This window comes from Tachypleus tridentatus, chromosome 7, assembly GCF_004210375.1.
Source record: "Tachypleus tridentatus isolate NWPU-2018 chromosome 7, ASM421037v1, whole genome shotgun sequence".
NCBI lineage: Eukaryota > Metazoa > Arthropoda > Merostomata > Xiphosura > Limulidae > Tachypleus > Tachypleus tridentatus.
This window is the reverse complement of record NC_134831.1, coordinates 17,189,393-17,216,090: the sequence shown is the minus strand read 5'-3', so window position 1 is coordinate 17,216,090 and position 26,698 is coordinate 17,189,393. Positions and strand designations below refer to the sequence as shown.

At 30.1% G+C, this 26,698-nt stretch overlaps 1 protein-coding gene across 3 annotated transcripts; it reads left to right on the top strand.

The window, feature by feature from the left end:
- The first annotated feature begins 566 nt into the window (after nt 1-566).
- Nucleotides 567-25,294, top strand: LOC143255209 (rho GDP-dissociation inhibitor 2-like). Of its 3 annotated transcripts, none has more exons than XM_076510507.1 (5): nt 567-717; nt 14,614-14,803; nt 17,506-17,589; nt 20,088-20,228; nt 21,364-25,294. In XM_076510507.1, the coding sequence occupies exons 2-5, from the start codon at nt 14,620-14,622 to the stop codon at nt 21,558-21,560; spliced, it is 606 nt and encodes a 201-aa protein (XP_076366622.1). In that variant the 5' UTR covers nt 567-717; nt 14,614-14,619; the 3' UTR covers nt 21,561-25,294. The 3 variants fall into 3 exon arrangements, with proteins under 3 accessions (XP_076366622.1, XP_076366623.1, XP_076366624.1); XM_076510508.1 differs by having other exon boundaries at nt 713-865; XM_076510509.1 differs by lacking the exon at nt 567-717 and adding an exon at nt 758-900.
- Nucleotides 25,295-26,698: the final 1,404 nt, after the last annotated feature.

Sequence of the window (26,698 nt, the reverse complement as noted above, 5' to 3'; positions counted from 1 at the left end):
AAATTTAGCAGTGTAAGACTAGAGGGAAGGCAGCTAGTCATCACCACCCATTCCAAACTGTTGGGTTACTGTTTTACCAACGAATTGTGTAATTGACCGTACACATTATAACGCCCCCACCGCTCAATAGGCGAAAATGTTTGGTGTAATGGGGATTCGAACCGGGTACCCTCGGATTATAGGGATAGTTCATTATGTAACAAACAATCTACTTGGACCACAAATTTCGTCTTGGAAGTCATTTATTTGTTAGTTAATATCCTCCAGGTTGTTGCTTAGTCATTCTTCTGTTTATGCTTAATATGTTTCAATTAAATTCACGTATAATTTAAGAACTCCAAAATCATGGATGTGTTTAATCCATATATTAATTATACTTAAAATAGAGAAGAGATAGAACGATTACCCATGAATATTACTTAAAACACTACTTCCGCTTCAACAAAATAATGCACTTACACATTATACTCAAAAGTTTCAAAAATAAACATTAATGTTACGTTTAAAATTAATTTTTTGCAACGCTTTTAGCTAAACATATCACAAAATGCTTGTTTTTGCGTGTATTTAATGCACTATTTGCTATAAAATATGTTAGAATGTACTTTGCCGGAAATTCAAAGTACTGAGGGTTAGTGGCGGTTTATAATAAGTGTGGGAGTGGGGACTGTCAGCGGATTTGGCGAAGTAATTCGATAACTTCAGTATAAATAACAAGTATGACTTGCATGTTGTAATAATTTATAGATTTAATTTTGTATAGTTTTGTGTAAAAGACTGTTGGAAGTTTGTAATAATGTATACATAGTATGATTCCAACCAGTTTAATTTATATAGTATTACTGGTAGCGGTAACGTGCTACAGGTACTGCTAATAGTATTACATTCCTGTACTTTTGAGTATGTTGATATCCAGTATTGAGTTTATATCTACTTTTAGTTTAGTTAGCCATAGTATATTAGAAGCAATAAATTGAATCATATTAATAGTAAAAAACAAAACTAACATTTTAGCGTTTTGTGATTTATTATAACTATTATTAAGTACTCGAAAATCGATGTAATTGTAAGAACAATATCGTAGTCAGTCGCACACAAAAAAAAGTTTTTAGGAAAATTTAGTGAGGCAGAAATATTTAAAACTTTATAGAAACAATAACCATCATTAGAAATAGTAATCTTATAAATTATATTAGTGAAAATACGTTGTTCAAACTAATAATCGATTTTATTTGGCTTCACTTTTGGGAAGTTAAAAGAAAACACAAGTACCCAGCGCAGTAGGTACAGACTAGACTACAATTATTATTGGATCTCAAAATGAAGTATCCTAACTATATATGAACATCGTTCCTTCAACTTTTAACAAGGTAGTATGAATTACATGGTATGGAAGTATATTCTGCTACCATTACCAGCATCATTTGTTACAAGTTTTAAGTTCAACAGTGTTGTTGATTCAACTTTTTTATCTTAATGGTTTTAAACTGGGATCAATGCATTGAGACTTTTATATGTTATGCTTATCACGACCAATGTTTTCAGTCTTTTAGGAGTTCTTAAGTTGCACTTGTATGAATATGAACTAAATGACTGTATGAACAATAGATTTGGTATAATGGAAATGGAAGGTTTTTATTCTGCATCACGTGTCCATGTTATTTCCAGTAGAATGTGTTGACATAAACCTCCATGATATTTGGTTTTCATCCAAAATATCTGTATGACCACATACAGTACATTATGTTAATATAAATATTTCTAGTTGCATAGATATTTAGAAACTGTATTGATGGTAGTGTAGAAAAAGTTCACAAATGTGTAATAATGTATTACAAAATGTGCTGATTGACTCCTGAAACCTAGTCTTTGTTAAAAGTATTTATTTTATGTACAGTTAGCATTAGTTACAGCTACAGAAATATAGTATTATTTCATAATGGGGAAAAAAACGGGTTTGTTTAAAAAATTTGTAAATATTGTATTCAAAATGTGTAGTAAATGGTATATTTTGTTTATAATATCTAGTGATATCTGTTTTGCCATTATATAACTGATGCAGAGTGCCAGACATTCCAAAAATATTGACATTTGTAGCATTGTCAGTAGGAGATTAGTGAGTCATAATATGATTGAGAAAAAATTACAGAAATTAAGTTAATAAAAAGTCTCATTGCTGTTAATAGGGGCATTTAATGTATGGGTGTCTATCTTATTGGAATTCTCAACTTGGCTTCTATCATATGAATTCTTTTACCAGTTATTACATGTGCTTGGAAAAGTTGTCAAATTGTCTTTCACTTTTTGAGCATCAGTTTTATTTTTTATCAAATTGATCTTCCTAGATTTAGTAACTAATTACAGTAGGTAAATAAATCATAGCACAGGAGAACAAATAACAGCAACACCAATGTAGTGCTGAACTGAATGAAAGAATGAGTTGAAGAAGTTGTATATGTTGAGGTCCACCCAGTTTTTGGTGCAGCATTTATTTCTTGTAATGAATGCTCAATTGCTCTGCTGGTGTTACAGTATAACTGTTAACTGCACAACCAACAAGTTGTGTTCAGACCTGGTATAGTCTGTCACCCATAGTTCTTCACCCATGGATTTTATTATTTTTCATCAAATAAATCTTCTGTTGTAACTGTTGATTTAAGTGCTGTGGACAATTGCTTTGTGACTTGCACCTGTGGAAACATTTCTGGAAAAAATTTTGTCTTTTACGACATTGCATCATATCACAACTATCAGTTAGTGATTGGCACAGTGTGTAAAATATTGTTTTTTCAGATAAACTTTCGTAAAACTTGTTTCAATTCCATTTTTTCTGGCTGTTGATCTACTTCCATCAAATTCCTTTTCTTTCTCTACATACTGAGACATTTAATCAGCTGTTCATAGTTTCAGTATCTTCTCTGATCATTTAAGTAAATTCAAAAATAATCTTTGTATATTTCAAGTCTTCCACAAATAAAACTTGAAATATATAAGTTTTGCTTTACAGTTTTGTCTCATTACTCTACCATATGAAGATATTCTTGTGGTTTGGTTGTAGCTAATCCATTATGACTGGTATAATTACATAATTATGTGTCAACACATAAAGGTTTAAAATATTTCACCAGCTTTATTATTTAGCATCATTTCTGGCCACCTCAATAAATCTAGAAATAATTCTGGTATATTTCAAGTTTTCCACATTTTTTTCTTCTTTTGTTCTCATCTATTTTCTAATTTGTCATGATTTACATTTTTTTTTCATATAATGATTTCTCACAATTTTAACTCCAGTGTAGATGATAAATTTACTTTGATCCACAGATAAAATTAGGTGGTATTTCTACCAAAATTTGTTTTCTACTCAACAGGAATTGAAATTGCTGTCCTCATAGTCTGACTTATTGCTATTTGTTTCTTTGCTGTTATATTAAACATATGAAACTCTTTGCTTCCTCATAGCCAAAATAGAATAATTTATGAGAAACTGTTTTTCTTTCAGTCAGTTTCGTCATTACAAACACTGGCTTAAATTTTGCTTTATAATTTTGTTTCATTTCTGTCACAGGAAGATATTCCTGTGGTTTGGTTGTAGCTGATTCATTTGCAAAAATCCTTTAGTAGAATATAATCATATTTTAACCTCTGATGCTTATGTTTTTCTAAAGAAATCAGGCTGCCACTTGTTGGTCAGAGCATTCCATTTATTTTTTTAATATGGCATGCTGAAAGCTGTTTGGATCAAGTTGTCCTTCAAGGCCAATGACTTGACATCATTTTTTGTAGCACTTTCCAAAGGTTGAAAAGAATCTAAAACATGTTTCATCAGTTTGACATTTAAACATATCCATTTGGTTAGTGTCAAATTGGTTTTGTTTTTCATTTGCTGCAAACCACACTTCATAATCTGTCACTAATTCATTAATTTGTCAACACACACAGACTTAAAATATTTCACTAATTTTGAGTGGATTATGTATATTACTTTTTTGTTATGTAACTCGAACCAGAAAAAAAGACTAAAAACAAAGTTGAAGGAAGCATAAGAGTTTATAATTTCATTTAGATAGAAATACTTAATTTATTCATCTTATAAATACAGTTTTGGCTGGTTAATTAATTGTCTAGTTTAATTTATATAACAATAACAACTTTTTAAGTTTAGAACTAGAATGTCTGTTTATATTGATAAAGTGTATAATTTTTAATTTTAAAAATGACTTGACTTTTTGTAATTGTTTATATTAATGAAAAAATGCCTTTTGATCATTACTTGTTGATCTAAGTTTTGCTAAAAAAATCTCTAGATATGCAACAAAGACAATACTTAAATGTTTGGATTAATTCTTATAGTTGATTCTTGCAAATATTCAATTACTAGTTCTCACATTTTATAAGGTTTAATAAGCTTAAAAATTTTGAGGCTTTTTTGTGTAATTATATATTGTCACAATTGCAAACCATTTTTAATTATCTTCTAAATTATTGGTCACCTTTTATGATTGTGATAATGATAGTAGAAAACAATTTTGTGATAAAAACAATCTTGTATCAATGTTTCTTTTTATAATTTGTTTTTTATTCATTGAACAGAACCCCCCCCCCCAAATGTTTTAGTATAACAACAATGACATTATGAATAACAATGATAATACTGATTTAACTTCAAACATTTGGACTTATTACTAAAGAAGTAAAGTTTAACATAATTCAGGCTTATACAACACAATAATGACAAAAAAGACTTTTTTTAAATTATGATTCATTAACTTTTGGTATTTTCAGAAAATTAAAAAATAAAACTCTTGGAGTATTGATTCTTTGTTAGATGTTTGATTGATGATAGTATTATTAACACCAACTGATGTTCTTTTAATTGTTTAATAAAAAAGTTGAAGATAATTATTAGATTAATGTGGTTAGCTTAAAACAGTTTTGTGTTTGTTAAACTTAGTTGTTGAGTTGTGAATTAGTTTTAATGATGGGATGTGTGCTGTTAGTTTAATTTGCAACTTGGAGGTGCTGGAGTTGACAGCTAGCTTCAAGGGACAGAATATTCTTTTTAATATGTGGTTTTTCATGTTGTGTACGAGTACACTGAGTATCTTTATCCATTCATTAAAATGTTTTACTTGGTCAGGTGAAGCCTTTGGAATTGAGAGTATTCATTTTAGAACTACTTGTACATGAAAATATGCCCTTTTAAGTTTTCATCTTGACTTTGTGAGACCTGATAAATATTGTCTTTACAGAATCAGCTGTTGTAACTGTTATTTATGGCTTTCACATAATAGAATATATTTTAAAAAATTCATGGAAATTTTCTTAACTAAAATTTGATTAAAATATTCAGACTAAAAAACTGAAAATTATTTCAGTTTTAGATGTTTTTCTGTAAATGTAGTTTGTATGTAAATTTAGATGGAACCATTCAGTGCATTGTCTATTGTATCAATTTACTTTTTAGTTCTTTGTTTTGATTTTACAGGAACATTTTGGTATTTAAATGAAATGTGTAGTGGTGTAATATACAGTCATGTGAAAAGGTTAAGACACCCTATGAAAGCCTGTGTATTTTTGTAAGATTTTTGGATATATAGATATTTAATCTCAATTTCAACAATACTGAGAGATTATAGGAATGTAATTAAACAATTAAAACTGAAGAAAAGACTTTTCAAGATCTTCTGTAAATGTAATTCTACAAAAGTGCATATTCTAACTGAGGAAAAAGTTAGGACACCCCCACATTTATTCCCACTTAAAATGGCTCAACAAACACACAGGTGTATTGCACCAGGTGCACATGATTAGAAGATTGTTACTCAGCATTTTGAATGAGGCTTGCCCTATTTAAACCTGACATTTAGTTTGGTGTGCTCCTGACTGTGGAAGTGAGAGTGAGCACCATGGTGAGAGCAGAAGAGCTGTCTGAGGCCTTCAGAAAGAAAATTGTAGCAGCTTAGTCTGGTAAGGGATTTAAAAAGATCTCAAAAGATTTTGAAATCAGCCATTCCACTGTCCAGAAAATGGTCAACAAGTGGAGGGCTTTCAAAACAACTTCCAACATGCCTAGGTCTGGTCGTCCAAGCTAGTTCATCTCGAGAGCACACCGCAAGATGCAAAAAGAGGTCTCCAAACACCCTAACAAGTCATCACGGGACCTACAGCAGGCTCTGGCTATTGTTGATTTGAAAGTGCATGCCTCTACAATCAGAAAGAGACTGCACAAGTTTAACTTGCATGGGAGGTGTGCAAGGAGGAAACCTTTGCTCTCTAAGAGAAACATCAAGGCCAGACTGAAGTTAGCCAGAGAGAATATAGACAAAGATCAGGACTTCTGGAATAATGTTCTTTGGACAGATGAGTCCAAAATTGAATTATTTGGACACCAGGACAGAGGACATGTTTCGCGTAAACCAAATACAGCATTTCAGGAAAAGAACCTCATACCAACTGTGAAGCATGGAGGTGGAAGTGTCATGGTTTGGGGCTGCTTTGCTGCAGCAGGACCTGGACAGCTCACAATCATGGAATCCACCATGAATTCTACTGTGTATTAGCGGGTGCTTGAGGAACATGTGAGACCATCTGTAAGAAAATTAAAGCTGAAGCGGAGCTGGACCCTGCAACATGACAATGACCCAAAACATACCAGTAAATCCACCAAGGACTGGCTGAAAACTAAGAAATGGAGAGTCCTGGAATGGCTGAGTCAAAGCCCAGATCTTAATCCCATTGAGATGCTGTGGGGTGACTTGAAACGGGCTGTACATGCAAGAAACCCCTCAAACATCTAGCAGCTGAAATAATTCTGCATTGAGGAGTGGGGCAAACATTCTTCAGACCGATGCCAGAGACTGGTAGATGGCTACAAGAAGTGTCTCACTGTAGTTATTTCAGTCAAAGGGGGTAACACTAGCTATTAGGGGTAGGGTGTCCTAACTTTTTTCTCAGTTAGAATATGCATTTTTGTAGAATTACATGTACAGAAGTTCTTGAAAAGTCTTTTCTTCAGTTTTAATTGTTTAGTTATATTCCTATAATCTCTCAGTATTGTTAAAATTGAGATTAAATATCTGTATATCCAAAAATGTTACAAAAATACACAGGCTTTCATAGGGTTTCCTAACTTATACAGTCATGTGAAAAACTACTATAATAAGAGGTTTAGAGTTATTGTATGGGTTGTCTGAGTGGCAAAATAAAAGGCAGGAAATAAAAGCTTTAATATTAGGAGTATTAGATTTCAGAAGATAGAATTTTAACATTTCATACATTACTCGGTATGTTACTTGATGTATATTTAAAAAAAAAAAAAAAAAAAAAAAAAATTAGACCAAAGAATTTACATACTTATTATGAAGTCTGTTCTTTAGCTGTAGGTTAAAATTTCTGAAATAGTGTTCCTTTGACATTAATTTGTAAGCATGCTTTGGTAATATAAGAGTAAAGAAAGTGGCAATAGATCAGTTGGATCATTTCACATTCACAAGTTTGTTTTTTTCAGTAAAACTTTAAATGAAAATAATTGAAATAGATTTCTTGAATATTTACTTGGTTTACTATAAATGGAAGAGTAAATTTACCCTAAAATAAGCCTGAAGTAGTATGTTTAGAACCTGCATACACCAATTTAAATTGTAGTATGTTAGAATGTGGAAAACTAGTTTGAAAGTGGAGAATCGGGTCAGGAACGAGTGGAGAGGGGTTGCAACTTTGCAATGTTGCTACTAAAGCTGGTGCTGGCCATTAATTTTAAATTTGGCCTCATTTATATGTCTTATTGTTTTGCCCACTTCCCTTCTATGGACAAGAAAGAATAATATATCTTAATGTATGGAAATGGGACTTTTATGAAAGAGAAGCATTTGTGTAATGATAATTTAAAAATTTTGGTATGATTGTATTTCAGTATTTCATCTGAGTGTTTATCTTTATCAGTATTTCATCTGAGTGTTTATCTTTATCAGTATTTCATCTGAGTGTTTATCTTTATCAGTATTTCATCTGAGTGTTTATCTTTATCAGTATTTCATCTGAGTGTTTATCTTTATCAGTATTTCATCTGAGTGTTTATCTTTAGTAAAACGTTAACATTTCTGAATTCTATTTATAGAAATTATCTTGTTCTCTTTGAAAAAAAACAAAACTGAAACATTATTATTATTATTATTATTGTTATTATTACTGCTTTTTACTGTTTAAAATAGTTGTATTTAATTTGCTGTTAGGTTGTATTAATGTCTGCAAATTTTCAAAGCTTTATCTTTGAATTTATAATTATATTTTATTAATAAGAATGTGAACCACAATAAGCCATCATGAACTTGCCTAATTAAAGTATCACACACACACACACACACACATTAGTACAACTATTTATATTTATTGGTAAATTATTACCTTAAACATAACATGTTAAATGATGAATGTAGTTATGTTCAGTGCTTATTCTATGAAAATATTTACAGAAATTTCTATTTCTTTCACAACACATACTTGCTGGTCGGTATGAATCTTGATCAATGAAGTTGAATTGATTGTTGCCAGTTTTTTGTTTTTTATGGCTTCTTCTACTGTGTCATTTTATATGCCAAGTAAATCTATGAGTGCTTTCCTCCTCATGGAAAAGTTTCCAATCAGAATTAATGTTTATCTTAATTTTCAATCTGTGAGAACATTTTTTCAGAAATAGATATACTAAACAAACTTGTGTTTTGTCACAACTAGTTCTTATATTTATTAATTTAGTGTGAAAGGTTCTGGGGATAAGATAAGCCATGTTGTAAAACCTTTAGTTTATTAACTAACCAGCAGTGAGATGTTGATAGGTAATCAGGTGACTTCCTCCTAAGTCACTGCAGATTACAGGAAGTTCTGAGAAAAAATATTCTAACCATGATACAGTAGTAAAAGATTTGAAAGTTGGCAACTTTTGTTAGATGAGTCAGTTCATTGGTTGAAATTGGTGAAAATAAAAATTTCCCCAAATCAAAATGTCAACAAAATTCTTTGTAAGCCCCAGTTTCATGAGGTCAGCATTGGTTACAGCAAACAGAAATATTTGCTTGCATAATGATTTATAGTTTCTACAAAGCATAATCATGGTTTTACTGTTTACTGGTCATTTCTGTTATCCATTGAATGTCTTGTTTGGTCAAAAACTGCTGTTAACCTATAATAATAAGAGCCACTACTCCAAGAGGAAATAATCTATAGACCTGAAATTTTGTACAGATGCTAAGAGGATTGAAGGTTTGCACCTTGATATTATGTTTTTATACAATAATAAAAGCTGGTGCATGTGTTTGTGACCCACATAATTCCAAGATAAAAGAACAAAAAGACCTGAAATGTTGCACATGTATTATATGGTGAATATAATTTATTTTTTTTATTTTACTAAAAAACGTTTTTTGCTCTATAGCTCTCAAGCCCTTTAATTCTTCCTCCCAAAGATCTTTAGGAAAGTTTTTTTTTTTCTTGTTCTCAATTATTGAATGAACAATATATGAAGGTTTTATGACAAGTAATTCTTTTCAACACGAACGTGGCAAGAAAAATATAAATATGAGAATTTAAAGTTTAATTGGCAAAGTGAAAAACGGCAACAATCAAGAGGAGGGAAAATGTGAATCAGAAAAATTTGGTGCACAATAGGAAGTCAAATAAAAAAACAACAACATGGGAATAAATTGAATCTGAGAAGCTAAACTAAAACTATTTGTTAAAAAGTGTTAAATTATGTTTGGGTAATGGATACGCATAAATTAAAGAATTGGTACATTGAGAAAGCTATAGATGTAGTTAAGATAATGAAGAGGTTTTGTACAATGAGGCCTTTGTAAATTATGAGAGCACCTTAAATTCCTGCAACAGTGTGGGTATTTTATGCTAGTTAATGTTTGTCAAACCACTGAAATGACTAAGCTTACTTGCATGTAGATGTGGGAGATTGTTAGTAGTATTTTTTAATTGCTTAATCAAATACTTCATTAATTGGTTATAACAATGTTCCTGAAACCACTTTTTGCATAGTGCTGCCATACAGTTATCTCCCCTTTAGTTAACAGTTCAGAAAGAAACTGTTGGTATAGAATATAATTAGCTAATTGCTTTCCTTTAATCAGCAGTGACAGATAGCTTTAGCAGCTTTGCCATAAAAAAAGCGCAAGTTTGATAGCAGTTGGAATTGAACCACAGACTCTTGAATTATGAAATCCACTCCCATCTAGTTGAATGAACATGCAGAAAAAATTTTTGACTATGAAGAAGTTGAACGCAGCTCATTATGCAGCTTTTTGCATAACAAATTTAATAGCAATATTTTGATTAAACAAAAATAACAATAATTGGAAATCCTAATTTAGGTCAGTTGGTTATTTTAGTGGCAATCAGTTTAAATAGTAATTTAAATTAATTTATTGTTAGAATAAAAAAAATAGAATCACAAACTTAGATTAATCAATTTAGTTGTAATTGTGATTTATTGTTTTACATGACTGACCAATGCAATTGATGTATATAATTAATTGATTAAATTGTGCAGTCCTACTTGTGTGTTTATATCTTGTAAGAACTTGTTTCACTAAGTTTACTAAGGCTAAATACTTTGTATATTAAATGCACTGAAGTCATAAAACTAGTCAGTTGTAATCTTTTTACAGTTTACAAAATATTTTATAAAAGTATGAATCTTTTTGTAAAAATATTTTATATACTGCTATTTAATATCTGTTTATCATAATGTTTCTGTCTTTCTTTACTTAGTGGAACATTCAATTTTTTTTTTCTTCTTAGTGAAGAAAGTTTAGGTCAGTACCTTCTAAAACCAAGATATTAGTCTGACCTAGTTGTGGTTACATACTAAATATTGCTAATGAGAACATTTTTCAGTATTAATTTAAAATATTATCTGTAGAGGGACATACTGTTTTCTATTTGTTTTTTTTTTTTTTCTTTTTTCTAAACACTTCAGTTGACTGTTCCTTCATTTCTCTGCAGATTGACTTAAAACTTGGTAGGTCTGTATCTTGGTTCAGTATAACCATACTTTATCATTTAAGTTTCTTTTTAAAGGATTTTGTGGGGTTGAAGGTCAAATAGCCTCAAAATGTACATTTTGGGCTCCTGTGTGATCATATTTATAGCAACCATGGCACAAGTATAAAGTTTCATGAACTCAAGATAGTGGCATGCAAAAAAGTTGGATTTGCTTATTTTATATCTTTTTACAGAGGTCAGAACTCACTTAAAGAAAAAAACATTTTTTTTTTAAATTTTATGTAATTTATTTGGCTATATTTTGACCAGTATTCCTGGGAGTTGGTACAAAGATACCTTCATGCAGGTCTCTAATAAAGATATAGACAGTTTACAATTTCTTCTGTGTTCTTAGTTTTTCTGATATTGGAAATGATTATGTTAGGATTCTGTGATGGAGACATGCATTTGCCTGCAAATTTTTGAGCCTTTTTAATCATTTAATGGATTTTTATTGTTGCAATTTATTTTAATGATATATAAGTTTTAAAATATTCAGTAAATTATTTAACTTTTAGCTACTTTGTAAGTTACTTCTCTTCAGCTTACTGGCTCAGTATGGCCAGATGGTTAAGGCACTTAACTTAAGGCATCTTAAGACTCGTAATCTGAGGGTCATGGGTTTGAGTCCCCGTCACACCAAGCATGCTCGTCCTTTCAGCCATGAAGGGCATTATAATGTGATGATCAACCCTACTATTGATTGGTAAAAGAGTAGCCTAAGAGTTAGTGAGTGGTGATGACTAGCTGCTTTTACTCTAGTCTTGCAATGCTAAATTAGGGATGGCTAGTGCAGATAGCCCTAGAGTAGCTTTGCGAGAAATTCAGAATAAACCAAACTTTAGCTTACTGCTAAGAAAACTCTTGTCAGAAACAAAGCAATAAAAATGTGAAAGGCCAAAAATTAGGTTATTTTTTTCCACTTTCCTTTGATACTTTTGCTGTTAACTATATTTGGCAAAGTTTCTACAGTAGCTCATTTTGATATTTCAAGTTCCATTTGCAGGTTGATACTATCATAACCATTTCTTTTATGATAACAAATATTTAATACAAATATTAATGTACTGTAATTTGTATAGTGAATATACATATATAATTTGATGGAACTGTAAATGACTATTTAGTGTTTCCATGGTAGAATTGAATTATACTTTCAAACATAATTAATTCTCCTTATAATTATATCCACAATTAAGTGGAGACTAAAGAAGAGATCCATAATCATTCTGATGTGATATCAACATCACTATGTTATAGTTTCAAATTTTTCGTATTGAATGGTAATTAAATAAATTAAATGACTGTAATGTTGAAACTAAAGTAATATTAATCTGGACAGGTTAAAAAAAACAAACCAGAAACAAGTGAACACTGTACAACACTATTCCTACAGATAACCAGGTTCATCAGAACATTGCTATCCAAAAACGTGCCAAAATGAGTTTTTTTTTTCTTACAAGAGTAAATGATTTCTATAATTTAATGATGTGTTTACTTTTAACAGGAAGTGACATATTTGTACAAGTATTTAGTCAGTCTAACATCATCTAATTTATTAGTACAGCCACAGTTAAGAGTTAAAACATCACATTTAACATGAGTGGAGATATCATAATGAATTTTATTAAGACAATGTGTGAACAAGGCTGCTATTATTCAGTAGTACCACTTGGCTTTAAGTGTGACTTAGAGTTTAGTAGTGAGTGCTGGAAGTGGAGTATTATTGTGCATAACAACTTAATTGCTTTATTAAGACATCTTAGTTGATTATACAAAATTAGGTTTCCTCGTCTAAGTTTGTAATGTAGTCTTCACTAATGACACAAGTAAGACAAGCTTTTTCAAGTATTAGGAACATTAAGTACCTCATATGATATACTAAAATCCTTAACCTCTACTTGTAGAAACCATGATTTCTAATATGAATTAACCCAATATCTGCTATAAATTAGAAGTCCTGTTTGTTACCTATTATCATTCTATTAACTATTTCATAAAGTATATTCAGCATTATCATGATCGTTTGGTTCGTTGCAAAATATTTTAAGGTCTTGTGTATTAGCTGATAATTGTAATGATCAACATCTTGAAATGTGTTTAAACTTAGATATTAAGAAAGTATTCTGTCTATATAGCTCAATTATTCAGACTTTTGTAGCCATGAAACTTGTGTATTCTTATTAGTTTATAGTGATTTTGAGCTGATCAAAACAGAAAAAAAAATGAAGCCTCAAGCATGTAGAATAATTTTCTATTTTAGAGCTTAATAATAACTTTAATTTTCAGTCACTGTAAATTTTGCAAATATTCTGGCTTGCAATGTATCAGCTATCTCTGAACCCCAACTGATGTTACACTGACAAAATAAAAGAATTTTGGCACTATTATAGAATTAATATTTATTTTATGTGATAAGATATCTAAATACATAAGTGAAGAGATTGGACTTAACGGGTTTGTGCTTACTGTGTGAAACACTAACTCTGTGCATATTTTACAAAATTTCCATAAATAATTTTCTACTTCCATTACATATGCTTAATATTCTATATTAGCAACAGTATTGAAGTTCAAATGATATGCAGTTGTTAGTCTTGCATGTTGTCTATCATTGATTGAAATAACATATCAAAAGTAATGTATTAATAAAACTTGTAAGTAGTGATATTATATCTTTATTAATTACAAATTTAAATTTTTTATTATATTTGAAGATAATTTATCATAATTTCTACTAAAATTGAATTCATTCTGGGCTTTAAAAGGCATAGCATTTCTCATAACACAACAAATTTGTAATCTTTAGGAATATAAAGGAGAGAGTAAGAACTGTGAATTGTAACAACTGAGATCTAGCAGAGTAATTTCTGAAAGATGTACCTTCAAAATAAGCAAAAACACAGTTTTTGAATATTTGTTTTTACTGTATTTATTATAATTGGGCAACAACTGGAATGCTACACCAGGATTAGTAGATTTGATTTCTCAGGTTGAATGCCACACCCTGGTATGATGATTGCTGTGTATTTTAAAAATATTAATAAAGTTACACTGTAGATATTACTGTTATTTTATTGTGCACCTTTGATTCTTGTTATACCTTAATTTATTGTGTGTGTGTGTGTGAAGATGTATTTACAAAAATAATTATTCTGAAATCATCACACATCGACCTTTCTACTGAAACATTTCTTATTTGTTGCATTTAGATATTGTATAATTTTGGTGATTAGTTTTTTAGCTCCAGACTAACATGGTTCTCTGTTGTATTTTGAGTTATATGAATGCAGTGCTTCAACTTATCACACTATCATTAACAGATATAACTGTACGTATTTCTGTTTACTTATTGATAAATTGAATGTTTTTTATTTGTAGAAACAAATTTTATGAGGTGATAAATACCTCTTGATAAATATAAAGATTAGGTGACCTACCATACATGTATATAAGTGTGTTTAAAGCAGAGTTTTAGAAGTTTGTTTTAAGATGCATACTGCTGTGTTTTAACTAAAACATGTAAAGGATTTTGATGTTTACAATCATGTTTCTTTTGTTTTTCAGTAAACAATGGCAGATGACAAGGATGAACTGAAAACTGAAGTTGAGGAAGATGAAGACGTAGAAGTGAACTATAAGCCTCCACCAGAAAAGTCGTTGAAGGAAATAGTAGAGACTGACTTAGGAGATGAAAGTTTGAGGAAGTACAAGGAAGCTTTGCTAGGAGAGGCAACAAAAGAAACAATAATTTTAGGTTGTGTATTATTATTCTTACAAATGTGAACATAGTTTACTACCTTTTTAAAAATTTTTTAATGTTTTGAAGAATAATTTTCCAATAAATTTTGTTATATCAGAAATGTGCTGTAATAATATCACTGTTTCTATCCTCATAATTTACAAAAATTTTATTAAGTTGAAATATGTATTTCATTACAGTGCTATAGAAAATATTTTTAAAGTAGACAATAAATGTGATGTTGTCTTGGGTTAAGTACTGATATATTTTAATATTTTTCAGCTGGTAATGCCTTAATATACTTGGTTTAATACTTCAGTCATAAGTTTCAGTGAAAAAATATATCTAAAGATGGGTGATATGGCTATTACGACTTTTATTAAAATAAAGTAGAGAACAACGTTTCGACCTTTTTAGGTCATCTTCAGGTTAACCTGAAGGTTGAAACTTTGTTCTCTGTTTTAATAAAAGTTTTAATACCTATGCTAGCTGTCTTGAGATACATTTTTACTCTAAGTTGGTTTCTCATCATCATGAGTTTCAGTGGAAAACCAATTTTTTGTTGAGTGAAATTTTCAAATCTGTAATTGACATATACATGGAATAAAAATTGCAGCAAATAGTAACTTGTTTGTAGGTGTAGCTTAACAGTGTTGATAAAATTGAGTTATATTACAGGTCAAACATTCCAACTTAAAATATTTGAAATAGTAAATAAAATTAACTAAAATATGATGACAAACCATCAGTGAACTTAGCCCAGCATGGCCAGGTTGTTAAGGAGCTAGACTATTAATCTGAGGGTCACAGGTTTGAATCCCCATCACTTCAAACATTCTCATCCTTTCAGCCATGGGGTGTTATAATATGACAGTCATTTCCACTAATTGTTGGTAAAAGAGTAGCCAAAATTTGGTGGTGGGTGATGATGACTAGCTGCCTTCCTTCTAATCATAATAATGTTCTGTAGTATTGCACAAAGTTCAAAACAAACGGTTCTTACATTTTTTTGTACAATGTGCAAGTAAAGCTCTTAAGCAAGATCTACATATTATACAAGAAAACAAGGTTCTTCATCCCTTTGCTGTGTAAATAATGTACTGTATCCAAAATTACGTTTTATACTTGAAAAAACAACAACGAACAGCTAACATATTTTTTTTTATCTTAACAACATGACTAACAAGGGCTTTAGGGACTTGGCTAGCATTATATAATGGGACACTTTTATATAGATATTATGGACTAGTATTGAACATTTTATAATATGAAAACATTCATGGGATGTAAGTTTGTACTTAGGATGTATATCTTGTTTGCAACTACCATGATGTGTCCTGTATATTTCCAGATCTTATTTTTTCTAGTGAAGGATCCACTTTTATTTAGATAGGTCTATACTTGTGAACATGTATAACTTTCAGGGTTTTCTTCTTTTTTAGGTTATTCATTTTTAATTGTTTTAACTATTTTAGTATTGTATGCTGTAAGTTAAGTGGTCAAAAGTCAATTGAATATCATTGAATTCATGGTGTATTTTCTATTAGTAATTTGTCACAGTGCAATATGTGTTTAATTCTTTTAATGTCTTAACATAATACTTGCTACATTTTTAATAAAATATACATGCATAGTGATAGTCAACATTTAACACTGCTGAAAATATTTAATTTTTAATATTTAAATTAAGTATTAATTTCCTCAATATTCATTACTTCATTTTTGCAAAAGTGAGGTAAAATTAAGTTTTAACAGTATTTTATATTAATTAGAATTTGTATATGTGTACATCATATATTTGTTGAAAGGAAGGTTGAAAAAGTACAAGATTATTGAATGTTTTTGAGGTTAATGAGAGGTTATTCAATTTAGTGAGGAATTTTTTCTTATTAAATACAATGCAATGACCATTATTATTTCTTTCTAAAATCTAATGCTTGACTCATCATAAAAGCATTGAGGTATAGTGAACCTTTCTATATTTAATTGGATGATTTAACTAATATGAAAGATAAAACCTTTTATGTTGTAATTAATCAGTCTTTTAAACTTTCGATCCAACTACTGTATTGTTGTTATGGGCAGAACAAATAAGGCTATATCTATAGAAATATTGAATGCAAGCCTAAAGAGGTTATAAAAATATTGTATAGGCCATTGGTTATGCTAGATGTGAAGTATTGTGATAATTGTTGGGTACCTTGCCTTAAGTAAAACATTGAATTTTTGGATACAATTTGGAGGAGGGCTATCAGGAAGAAACCTGTGTTGAAGAGGTGCCATACAAGGACAGGTTAAGATCTGTGAAGTTAACCTCTTGTAAAAAGAGGGAATGTGATTGAGGTGATGACTAAGATTAAGGGGCATAACAATGTTGATGCATCATCCTTTTATTGTTTTTCATACTTAACAGTGAGAATGGTAGGACTTAAGGACTCAAATATAAGCTTTATCAGGGTGGAAATCATGTTCAGCTAAGATAGTTTTGTTTTCCTAATATTGTGGTTGGCCTTTGGAATGGGTTGCTTTCAGATGTTGTGGATGTGGTTAATTTAAGTATTCAAGGGAAGACTTGATAAATAATTTGATTAAGGGCTGGCTTTGAGTATTTTAAAGTTTGTAAATGGGATAACCTAGATGGACCAACAGGTCTTGTTATTGTAAAAATATTTGTATATTTTTCTTCAAAATGTTTAACTTTTTTGTTTTAATCACAGAGCCTGATAATCCAAATAGGGTTCTAGTGAAGAAACTTGCATTAGTAGTTGAGGGAAGACCCGACTTAATCCTTGATCTTTCAGGTGAGAGACAGACACTTGAGTGTTTTTCTCATGTTTTGATAAACACACAGTTAAGTTACTGTAAAGATGTACTTAATTATTGATTCAAAAGATCAGTGACTCATATTTTCGATTGAAGATCATGAGCATCTCATGATGTAGCAAAGCTTGGCACTAAAATTAATTTGAGATATTGTATACTTAATCCCATAAGGAAAAATATATTTCTCATATTTATTTAAATTTTCTCATTTGTTGGTGTGGTCATAAATGTGTTTTCAAATTTAATTAATAAGCTTTTGTTGTTTTATTGTAAAAACACAAACTAAAATTGCTTTGTTTGATATGTTATTAATAATAATAAAAGTTGGAGTATTTGTTCTGCTTGTTGAAAATTTTCACAATTTGATTTTTTTCTCTCTATTTTTAGCTTAATGTTGTTTTTCTATTACAGCTTAATTAGGTTCTTGCCTTGCAAATATTTATCAACTATATTTCACCAACTTTTTTAAAATTACAAACACTGCCATACAGCTGTTTTTATACAATACCAAATGGGGGGAACACTTTAGTTTTTGGTGCCTTAATTTCTCACAAAGTTGTTAACTTATTGTCAGTTATAATAGTATATTTGGAATTTATTAGTGGATAAACTCACTGCAGTGTAGTTTAGTTAGATTTTAACATGATGCATAAAGTTAAACATACAGTTGATACCTCCAAATTTTTATAAGGAGATAAATCAACAATACCATTACTAACTCTGAAAAAAATTGTTTACAGAATTTGAACTAAAGCTTTACTGTTATTTCCCTTTGTTGGTAGCCCGATACCTTTGTATTAGTGCCTTTTTAATTTTCATATAAAGTGAATAACTGTATTTTCCCATGGACTCCTTCCAGTGTGAAATCTACTTTTTAAAACTAAAAATGTTTTGCATTACCAACTTTTTCAGATACTGTTACTTTAGTTTTTGTTGAGATTATTTTTGAACTCATTTTTAATGGAACTTTCCTAATATTTGTTTTAATTTGTCAATTATTAAATCGCTTACCACCTCAGTCGTAACTTCTCATTAACACCTCAACATTGTTCGGAACTGTTTTTACCTGTGAAATTTTAAACTCGTGTATAAATAATAGAAGTTTAAAGGGATAAGTTTTGTCTAACCCAAGACAGAAATTCAGTGTAATTTGTTAATATGTAGACATAACATTTCAACACATACTAATTTATGTTGAGCATTTTATCAGGAATTTAAAAAAAAAATTTAATGTGTATATTGAGTACAGCAAATTAAAGTCAAATGCTTCAATAAACACAACATAAATAACCAGTTTATTCTGATAACAGTGACACTCAGATTTATAGTTCAAGACCAAGACACAGACAAAAGACACATGCACACACGTTTTTATACATACATTTTTAGATAGGTAGTTGTGTACATTTGCTATCATATCATATAACCAGCTTTGGGAGTGAATAAACTTGAACCCAGAAATGCCATGTGTTACATAACTGTTGCAGATGGTTTGCTCATGGACATCTGTCAGGTTTGTCCCTCTATAATTATTCACAATATTTCTTTCCTTTTGTGTAGTGGTATGGTTAATCTGTTCATGCAGTTTTCAGGATGAATGTAAGAAGTAAATGTTTCTTTAAATTATCTCTAGCATAATTAATTGTCAAGCTAAGGATAGTTTTAAAATAAATTGCTCAGTCATTCATTCTAATATTTCCAAGTGGGCAAAGGCTATCAGTTATTGTTCAGTTTAATCATTTTTCTCTTAGCACTGCTTGCAAATTATGTAAAGATTGTGTAGTTTTCACCAGCTTTGATTTCACAAAGCAAATTTTTTTCTTTCTGGTTTATAAATGTTTAAATTCACTTGATCATTACTGTATTAGAATCTTAGACTTATTTGATGCCATTATCTTCAAGCAGCTAAGTTCATACAATTTGATAAAATTAAAAAAAAACTGCGTAACCTTTATAATTCTTTCAACGAGGGTCTGAGATTGAATGGTACTGTGATGTATTTATTGTGTGATTTGTTAGAAAAAATATTTTGTTAAACCTGTTTTATATTTAAGAGGTATGTGTAGGTTAAAACAGTTGAGGAATTGATAGTTACTGACATAAGTGTAATTCCTTAATTATGGTCAAGTTCTTACTTGATAATGAATTTATGTGCACTTGAACGATGAAGCATGAAAATTGTTACCACTGCATTATGTGATTTTGTGAATTATCAGTGGAGTGAGAAGGTGGATAAACAAGAACAATAAGAATTATCACAGTTTAAACAATTTTTCATAAAATTATGTAACTATTCACATCTCTCTTTTTGGGATATGCACTTCTGTTTGCTAATTAAGTGGACACATCACATGACATTTCCATGAATGATGTCTCAAGGATGATTTTATATACATTCATATGAAACATGTTTAATGAGAGTGCTAATAGTTTAGTTAAATGTGGATTTAATGTCTGGTTATTTTCTTTTGATCAGGAGACACAAGCAATCTTCAAAATCAAACTTTTATTATTAAGGAGGGAATACAATACAAAATTCGAATTGAATTTCTCATTCAGCGAGAAATTGTGACAGGTCTGAAGTACATACAGAAAATACTGAGACACGGAATTCAAGGTGAGATCTTTAATGACATCTGTGTACCAGTGATGATAATGTTTAAATTCCTGTCTGAAAATGTTTGTCCTCCTGTGGCTTAGCTATTATATTAAGGCTTTATAACACTAAAGTGGTGAGTTTCAGTACTCACCATGTTACACAGCATATATAACCAGTTGTGTAACTTCATGTTTTAGAAGAAACAAAAAAATTAAAACAAAGACTACTTGAAACAATTTAAAACTTATACTTGTAGTTATATTAATATTTTTAAAAACATTATGTGCAAAGAAGTTAAAATGGATACAATATTATTTTGCATTTGAAATATTTTAATATTATGTATAGAATGCTGATATGTTTAAAAATTGTTTTTACAATGATAAATCAATTTATTTATTTTGCTGTGAAGATTATTTACTTGTGCACATTTTATTATTGCATGAAATAATGAAGTATGGTCAACGTTAGCTATAAAATATTGGGAATAAGCAATTAGTGAAAAGCTTCTATATAAATAAACTTTTAAAAATTAGTTGTTTTTTTGTTTACAGTTGAATTTAGTGACAGTTTTTATTCAAACTGATATGAGAATGAAAACATTCTAAAGGTTAGACTTAAGACATGAATATTATTTAAATGCATTTCAGGCATTTATATCTTCTTTTATTTGATAGCTTTTAGTATTTAATCAATTTTTTTCAACATGACATTTTTACAGATAAAATAACAGCATCATTATCCATCTTTGTTGATGCCTCCTGCTAGAACAGCAGTAAGTCTACGAATTTACAACACTAAAATCAGGGGTTCAATTCCCCTCGGTGGGCTCAGCAGATAGCCCGATGTGGCTTTGCTACAACACACACACACACACACACACACACACACACACACACACACACACACACACCTTTCTAGATACAAGTTTTTACATATTTGATGTTCTTTAAAATGGCTTTTACAAAATTTACTTGTCTACAAATTGTCTTGAATATTTTGAATTCTTAAGTTAACTTCAGTCGTTCATAAGGTAATATGTTGGAAACCATTTTCAGTTGATGGGTTGCAATACTTTATTAAATGTTACAGAAGTTTGAAAGAAATTAGAATAATAAGCACAACATTAATGAAGATTTCTTCTTTTTTTCAGTGGAGAAAATAACTCAAATGGTGGGCAGTTATGCACCAAAGCCAGATATACAGTCATTCATGACCCAGCAAGAAGAAATGCCATCAGGAATGTTAGCACGTGGCAAATACACTGTTAAATCACTGTTCACAGACGATGATAAGAATGAACATCTTAAGTGGGAATGGACCTTTGAACTAAAGAAGGACTGGGATTAAAAGTATTAATGGCCATTCATTTTTCTGGAGACTTTTGTAGTTACTGAATGAAGTTTTGTTTTGTATTGTGTGTACACAGTTTAAATTTAGCTCGATTACTGTTGCTGAACTTTTGCAGAATAAGATGAGTTTGCATCTAATGCAAAAAAAAATTTGAATGTTATTTAAAGTATCGATGTAGCGCGTTTCTGGTTTTTGGTGGTACTGAAGTAATATTTTGGTTAGTTCTAATTAACTATCAAAAGGGGGCTTTTAATTTCCAGTGTGTATTCTATAGGGTTTAAATGATCCTGTGATTTTGATATTTAGATTTGGTTACAGTTAAGACTTAGTGCCTTACCATAATTATGTTTTATGGGGAACATCTTTGAAGTATTTAGGAATAACATGAGCAGAAATCCATGTTTTGGTCAGTTTTAATTATTGTTGATTGTTAATTTGTCTTCTAAAATTTTGCCAAGAGGAAATCTATTTTTGCGTCCTGAAAAGCTGTGCATTTTAATATAATGAGTATTTACTTTAGATTTTGAAAATATTTTTATAGCCATTTGTTTGAGAAAAATGTAATGCCACTTCCATTAAACTAAACCAGGTTCCACAGAATTAATGAACTTACTGTTTATGTCATTATTTTTATACAGGTTTAGTGAAGAAATACCTTTGGAGGAAATTACATTTTTATACACATGAATTTCTCTCTTTTTGTACTCTATTTGTTTATTACTATAAGAGAGAATTAAGGGAAAGCACAGTTTTCTGGAGGATTAGTAAATTATTGGGAAGTAAAAAATAGACTGCTTAGTATCTTAGCTAGTAAACAAAAAAAATACACATTAGTCAGGGTCAAAAATGAAATTAATATTTTTGTTCAACTGCATTTTGTCAGACAATCAAATGTAATTGGAATTTATGGCATTTATGGGTGAGAATCATTCATTGTTCAGTTAAAAGAAGGTTAATTATTACACAGAGCAGCACTCCATGCAGTTGAAGATATTTTGAAGTATAACTAAACAAAAAATATGTTCTTATTGAAGATACTTGCAATAATTATATTTATATATTTTCAGAAAAATCTCCAAAAAGTAATGTAGCAGTAAAAGTAAGGTACATGGCTCAAGTTTTATCATTAAAACAAATTTTCTACACTTTGAAATGTTTATAACCTTTTAGAAGCAAATGTCTCTTGAAAGTAGTTATTAATGAAATTTGAACTTTTAAGTGAATTTCTCAAAACCACTGAAATAAACATATACTGAAGTTAACTGTGTTTGTATTATTTATATTCAGTACATGTATCATTTTGACATGCATTGCATTTACTCTTGAAGTTAGTTTCATTCTGAAGTATGAAAGAAAAATGAATTATGTTAATTAATTGAATAAACAAATAATTATAGTTATTTATAGAACTGTCGTCTTGCTAGTGTTTTCATTTCTTATTAAAAATGACATACCCTAAATATTTTTACATATTTATAAAACAAACTAAATTTTATACATATTCATAAAAAAAAAAAAAAAAAAAAACTATGCCTATATTAGTATTCCCTCTAAGCTGCATAGCCACTGGTCATCAGTAATGGTGAAGAGCCTCAACATGTTGACACTCTTAATGACCTTAGCAGTCAATAGGCCTGAAGCTCAAATAACCAACTAAGTAGCATTGCAATGTAGCCTAATGATCCAGTAGAGTCAATGGTCTAACAATATCCAACCCCTTAAAAAAAAAAATCTGGTAACACACATCTGCACATTGGTTTTGATAACGGTGCACATGGGAAAAATCATAGTTCACATTGATTGAAAAAATTAGAAGGGTTATTGGTCACTACATAAAACAATATTTATTTTATTAGGTGAAAAGTCACTGTAGGGACTCCTTTGAATGCTTTCACATGATTATGAAAAAGGTTTTCTTTATTTACATGTATAATAATCTATAATAGTACAGTCAAAGGTGCTTTTGAATAAGATCTGTCAGTGGGTCACTGGAAAATAATACATATAAATGTTTTTTTTTTTTTTGTACTGCTCTATTCATAAAAATAATTTTTAAACTTTTTGGTTTTCTTTTTTTTTTCATCAAGTCTCAGTCTCAAATGTTATTCATACACTTGCATATGTTGTTTTTGGATGGTAATGCGATTCTGATATTAACTCTAAGTTAACATTATAAAATGTTATGTATATTGAACTACTTTCTTTAGCTCCAGAGTTTCTAAATTTTATGTTAGTAATCACTTGCAGTATTACAAATCTTACAATGGATCAGTGATAAGGTTATGTATTTAAAGTACTAAATTTCAGGATTTGATTCCCTTTTACAGGAGCATGCAGATAACCCATTGAATTTTGTGTGCATTTAGGATAAAACATTTTATAAATGTCTCTAGCATTGCATGTGATGCTTTAATCATTTGTTTCTAACTCATTGAAAGTCGTTATTTTTTCTTGGATTTTTAATCTGTTTTCCTGCACATTCTGAAATAAGTTTTCAACTTTTAACTAAAACTACTTTAAATCTCAATTAAAAAAAAAATTTATGCAATCACTTCTAAATTTTAAACAAGCTACCTCATGTAAAAATATTATTTGCCTTATTAAGCATATAATATCCAAAAAAAATATGAAAATAAGGGTGCTTATTCTAGTGCAGGGGTTCCCAACCAGTGGGTCGCGTAGCCTTGGCAGGGGAGTCACGTAGCATTGTTAGAAGTAGCTTGGGATAACATTACTTTTATTTCATCAATTACATTTTCAAGTTGCGAGTGCCAAAAGGTTGGGAACCCCTGTTCTAGTGTGTGATACACCTAAAGAGTAGGCCAGAATAATGAAATATTTTGCTCTGTGTACATCTAACATTATTGTCTCCCAGTGGCATAGTGGTGTGCTTATGGATTCATTTCTCTGGAGGCTGAGTTTTGATACCTGTGGCAGACAGAGCACAGATGGCCCATTGTGTAGCTTTGTGCTTAATTTCAAACAAACCAACTTGATTTACAACTCAACATTACCTCCTTAAAATGGAAAAACATGTTGCATGTTACTGTTATCTAGGTAAGAAAGTATAAACTGTAATAACCTATGCTTTTATTGCAGAGGTTAAGCTATCAAAGTAGGTTTAGGCAATGTATTCAGTATTAGACTTCTGCCAATTAACTTGATTTTGAGAAACTATATGTGAACTGAAATGTCTGTAAATTGAGAAAAACATATGTAGTAAATTAGTCCAGAGGGATTAACGTTTTTTAAGCAAAAATAATAATTCAAACATGATTTTAATTCAGTGCATTTAAAATATGTATTTGATTAGTTTTTAGATCATAAACAAAAATAAAGAATCATGTGCTTCATTAAAAAAAAATTAACATGTGGCTACTTTTGTATATTTGCAAGTCATTTTGCAGGTAACAGTTTTTCAATATTTTAATATTAAAATTGCACTTTACTACTTGAGACAGTTGTTTTGACAACAGGTCTAATGTTTCTCATCAAACAAAATTTGTTGTTGTTTTTTATTAATGTGACTTTATGTCTTAAAGTTGAGGGTTTTCTTATCCATGATTAGGTTAGATTAAGCATATCTTAAATTTGATATTTTGCTCTTGAAAAAGGAATAGTTTGCTTTCATATTCATTTGTTAAAAAACGTAAGAGTAATTTATTTGTTTTGAAACAAATAATGTATTTGATTAAAACTGATGAAATAAAAATTTAGTACATTGCCACACACAGTACCAGTTGAGTTTTGTTTTTTACAATGAGTTAAAAGAATATTTTATTTAAATACAACCAACAATTGATGTTAAACCTGTTCAAATTTAGAGAGCATTCCCACTTGTTTCCCAACAGAAGCAAAGAGAAAGACATTAAGCCTATTACAAATATTTTAAGCCATCCAAGTAAACTACTGTTACTAATGGTACAGCAAATAGAATTTCAAATTGTATCTATTAAATTTTCGATTACAGGTTTAAAGATGTTATAATGTCATTATATAGGTCACTGACTAGACCACATTTAGAGTTGTGTGTTTAATTTTGGACTCCTTACCCTAAAAAAGACATTGAATTGGATAGTGTTCAGAAGAGGGCTACTAGAATGATACTTTGGAAGGTTGTCACATGAGCATACGTTAAGATCTCTGAAAGTTTCTAATGAAAAAAGAAAATTTAAAGTGATTTTGATTAAAGTGTTTACAGTTTCATCTTTTGTTTCCATTATTGATAATGTCAAGATTAGAGGATGCAAATTTTGGCAGGTAGAAGTTATTTTCAACTAAGTTTTATTTTTATAATTGGGTGTTTGGTCTTTGGAATGGGTTGCCTTCAGGTAAAGGTTGTTAATTTAAGGGAAAGCTTTATATGTGTCAGTTTGAAATCATTAATCTTTTTGCAATGTTTTAGAGTAGACTATCACTTCGCTAGATAATTTATTTAGTCTACTGAGAGTAATGCATTGTGGTATTTTTATTTGCACACATGCACGTATGTTTCCTACATTCTTGATATGACATTGTAACTGAAAATGTGACTCATTGCAGAAATTTTCTGGTTTATAATTAGATTGCACTTTATACTTGATAAATTATTTGATGCCTTTTCTTAAGCTTAATGAGTGGTTAGACGTAGCTTCAGCTTGACTTTATTACCTTAAATATTATTTCAGTGGTTATAAAGTTTTTTTCCACTATCTCTGATTTAGTATATATATATATATATACTTGTTTGTGTGTTCGTTTTTGAATTTCACACAAAGCTAATCGAGGGCTATCTCTGCTAGCCATCCCTAATTTAGCAGTGTAAGACTAGAGGGAAGGCAGCTAGTCATCATCACCACCAACTCTCAGGCTACTCTTTTACCAACGAATAGTGGGATTGACTGTCACATTATAACGGCTGAAAGGGCGAGCATGTTTGGCGCGACGGTGGTGCGAACACGTGACCCTCAGATTATGAGTCGCACGCCTCAATACGCTTGGCCATGCTGGGCCATATAAATACTACAGTGCTCAATTGGTTGAGAATAATGCTGGTAACATTAAGAATATAGAAAATGTTTCTTTGAAATGTTCTCTGTAATCTCTACCAGTGGTTTTTAAGCTGTGATCTGTGAGAGGGTTGCATAATTATGAAA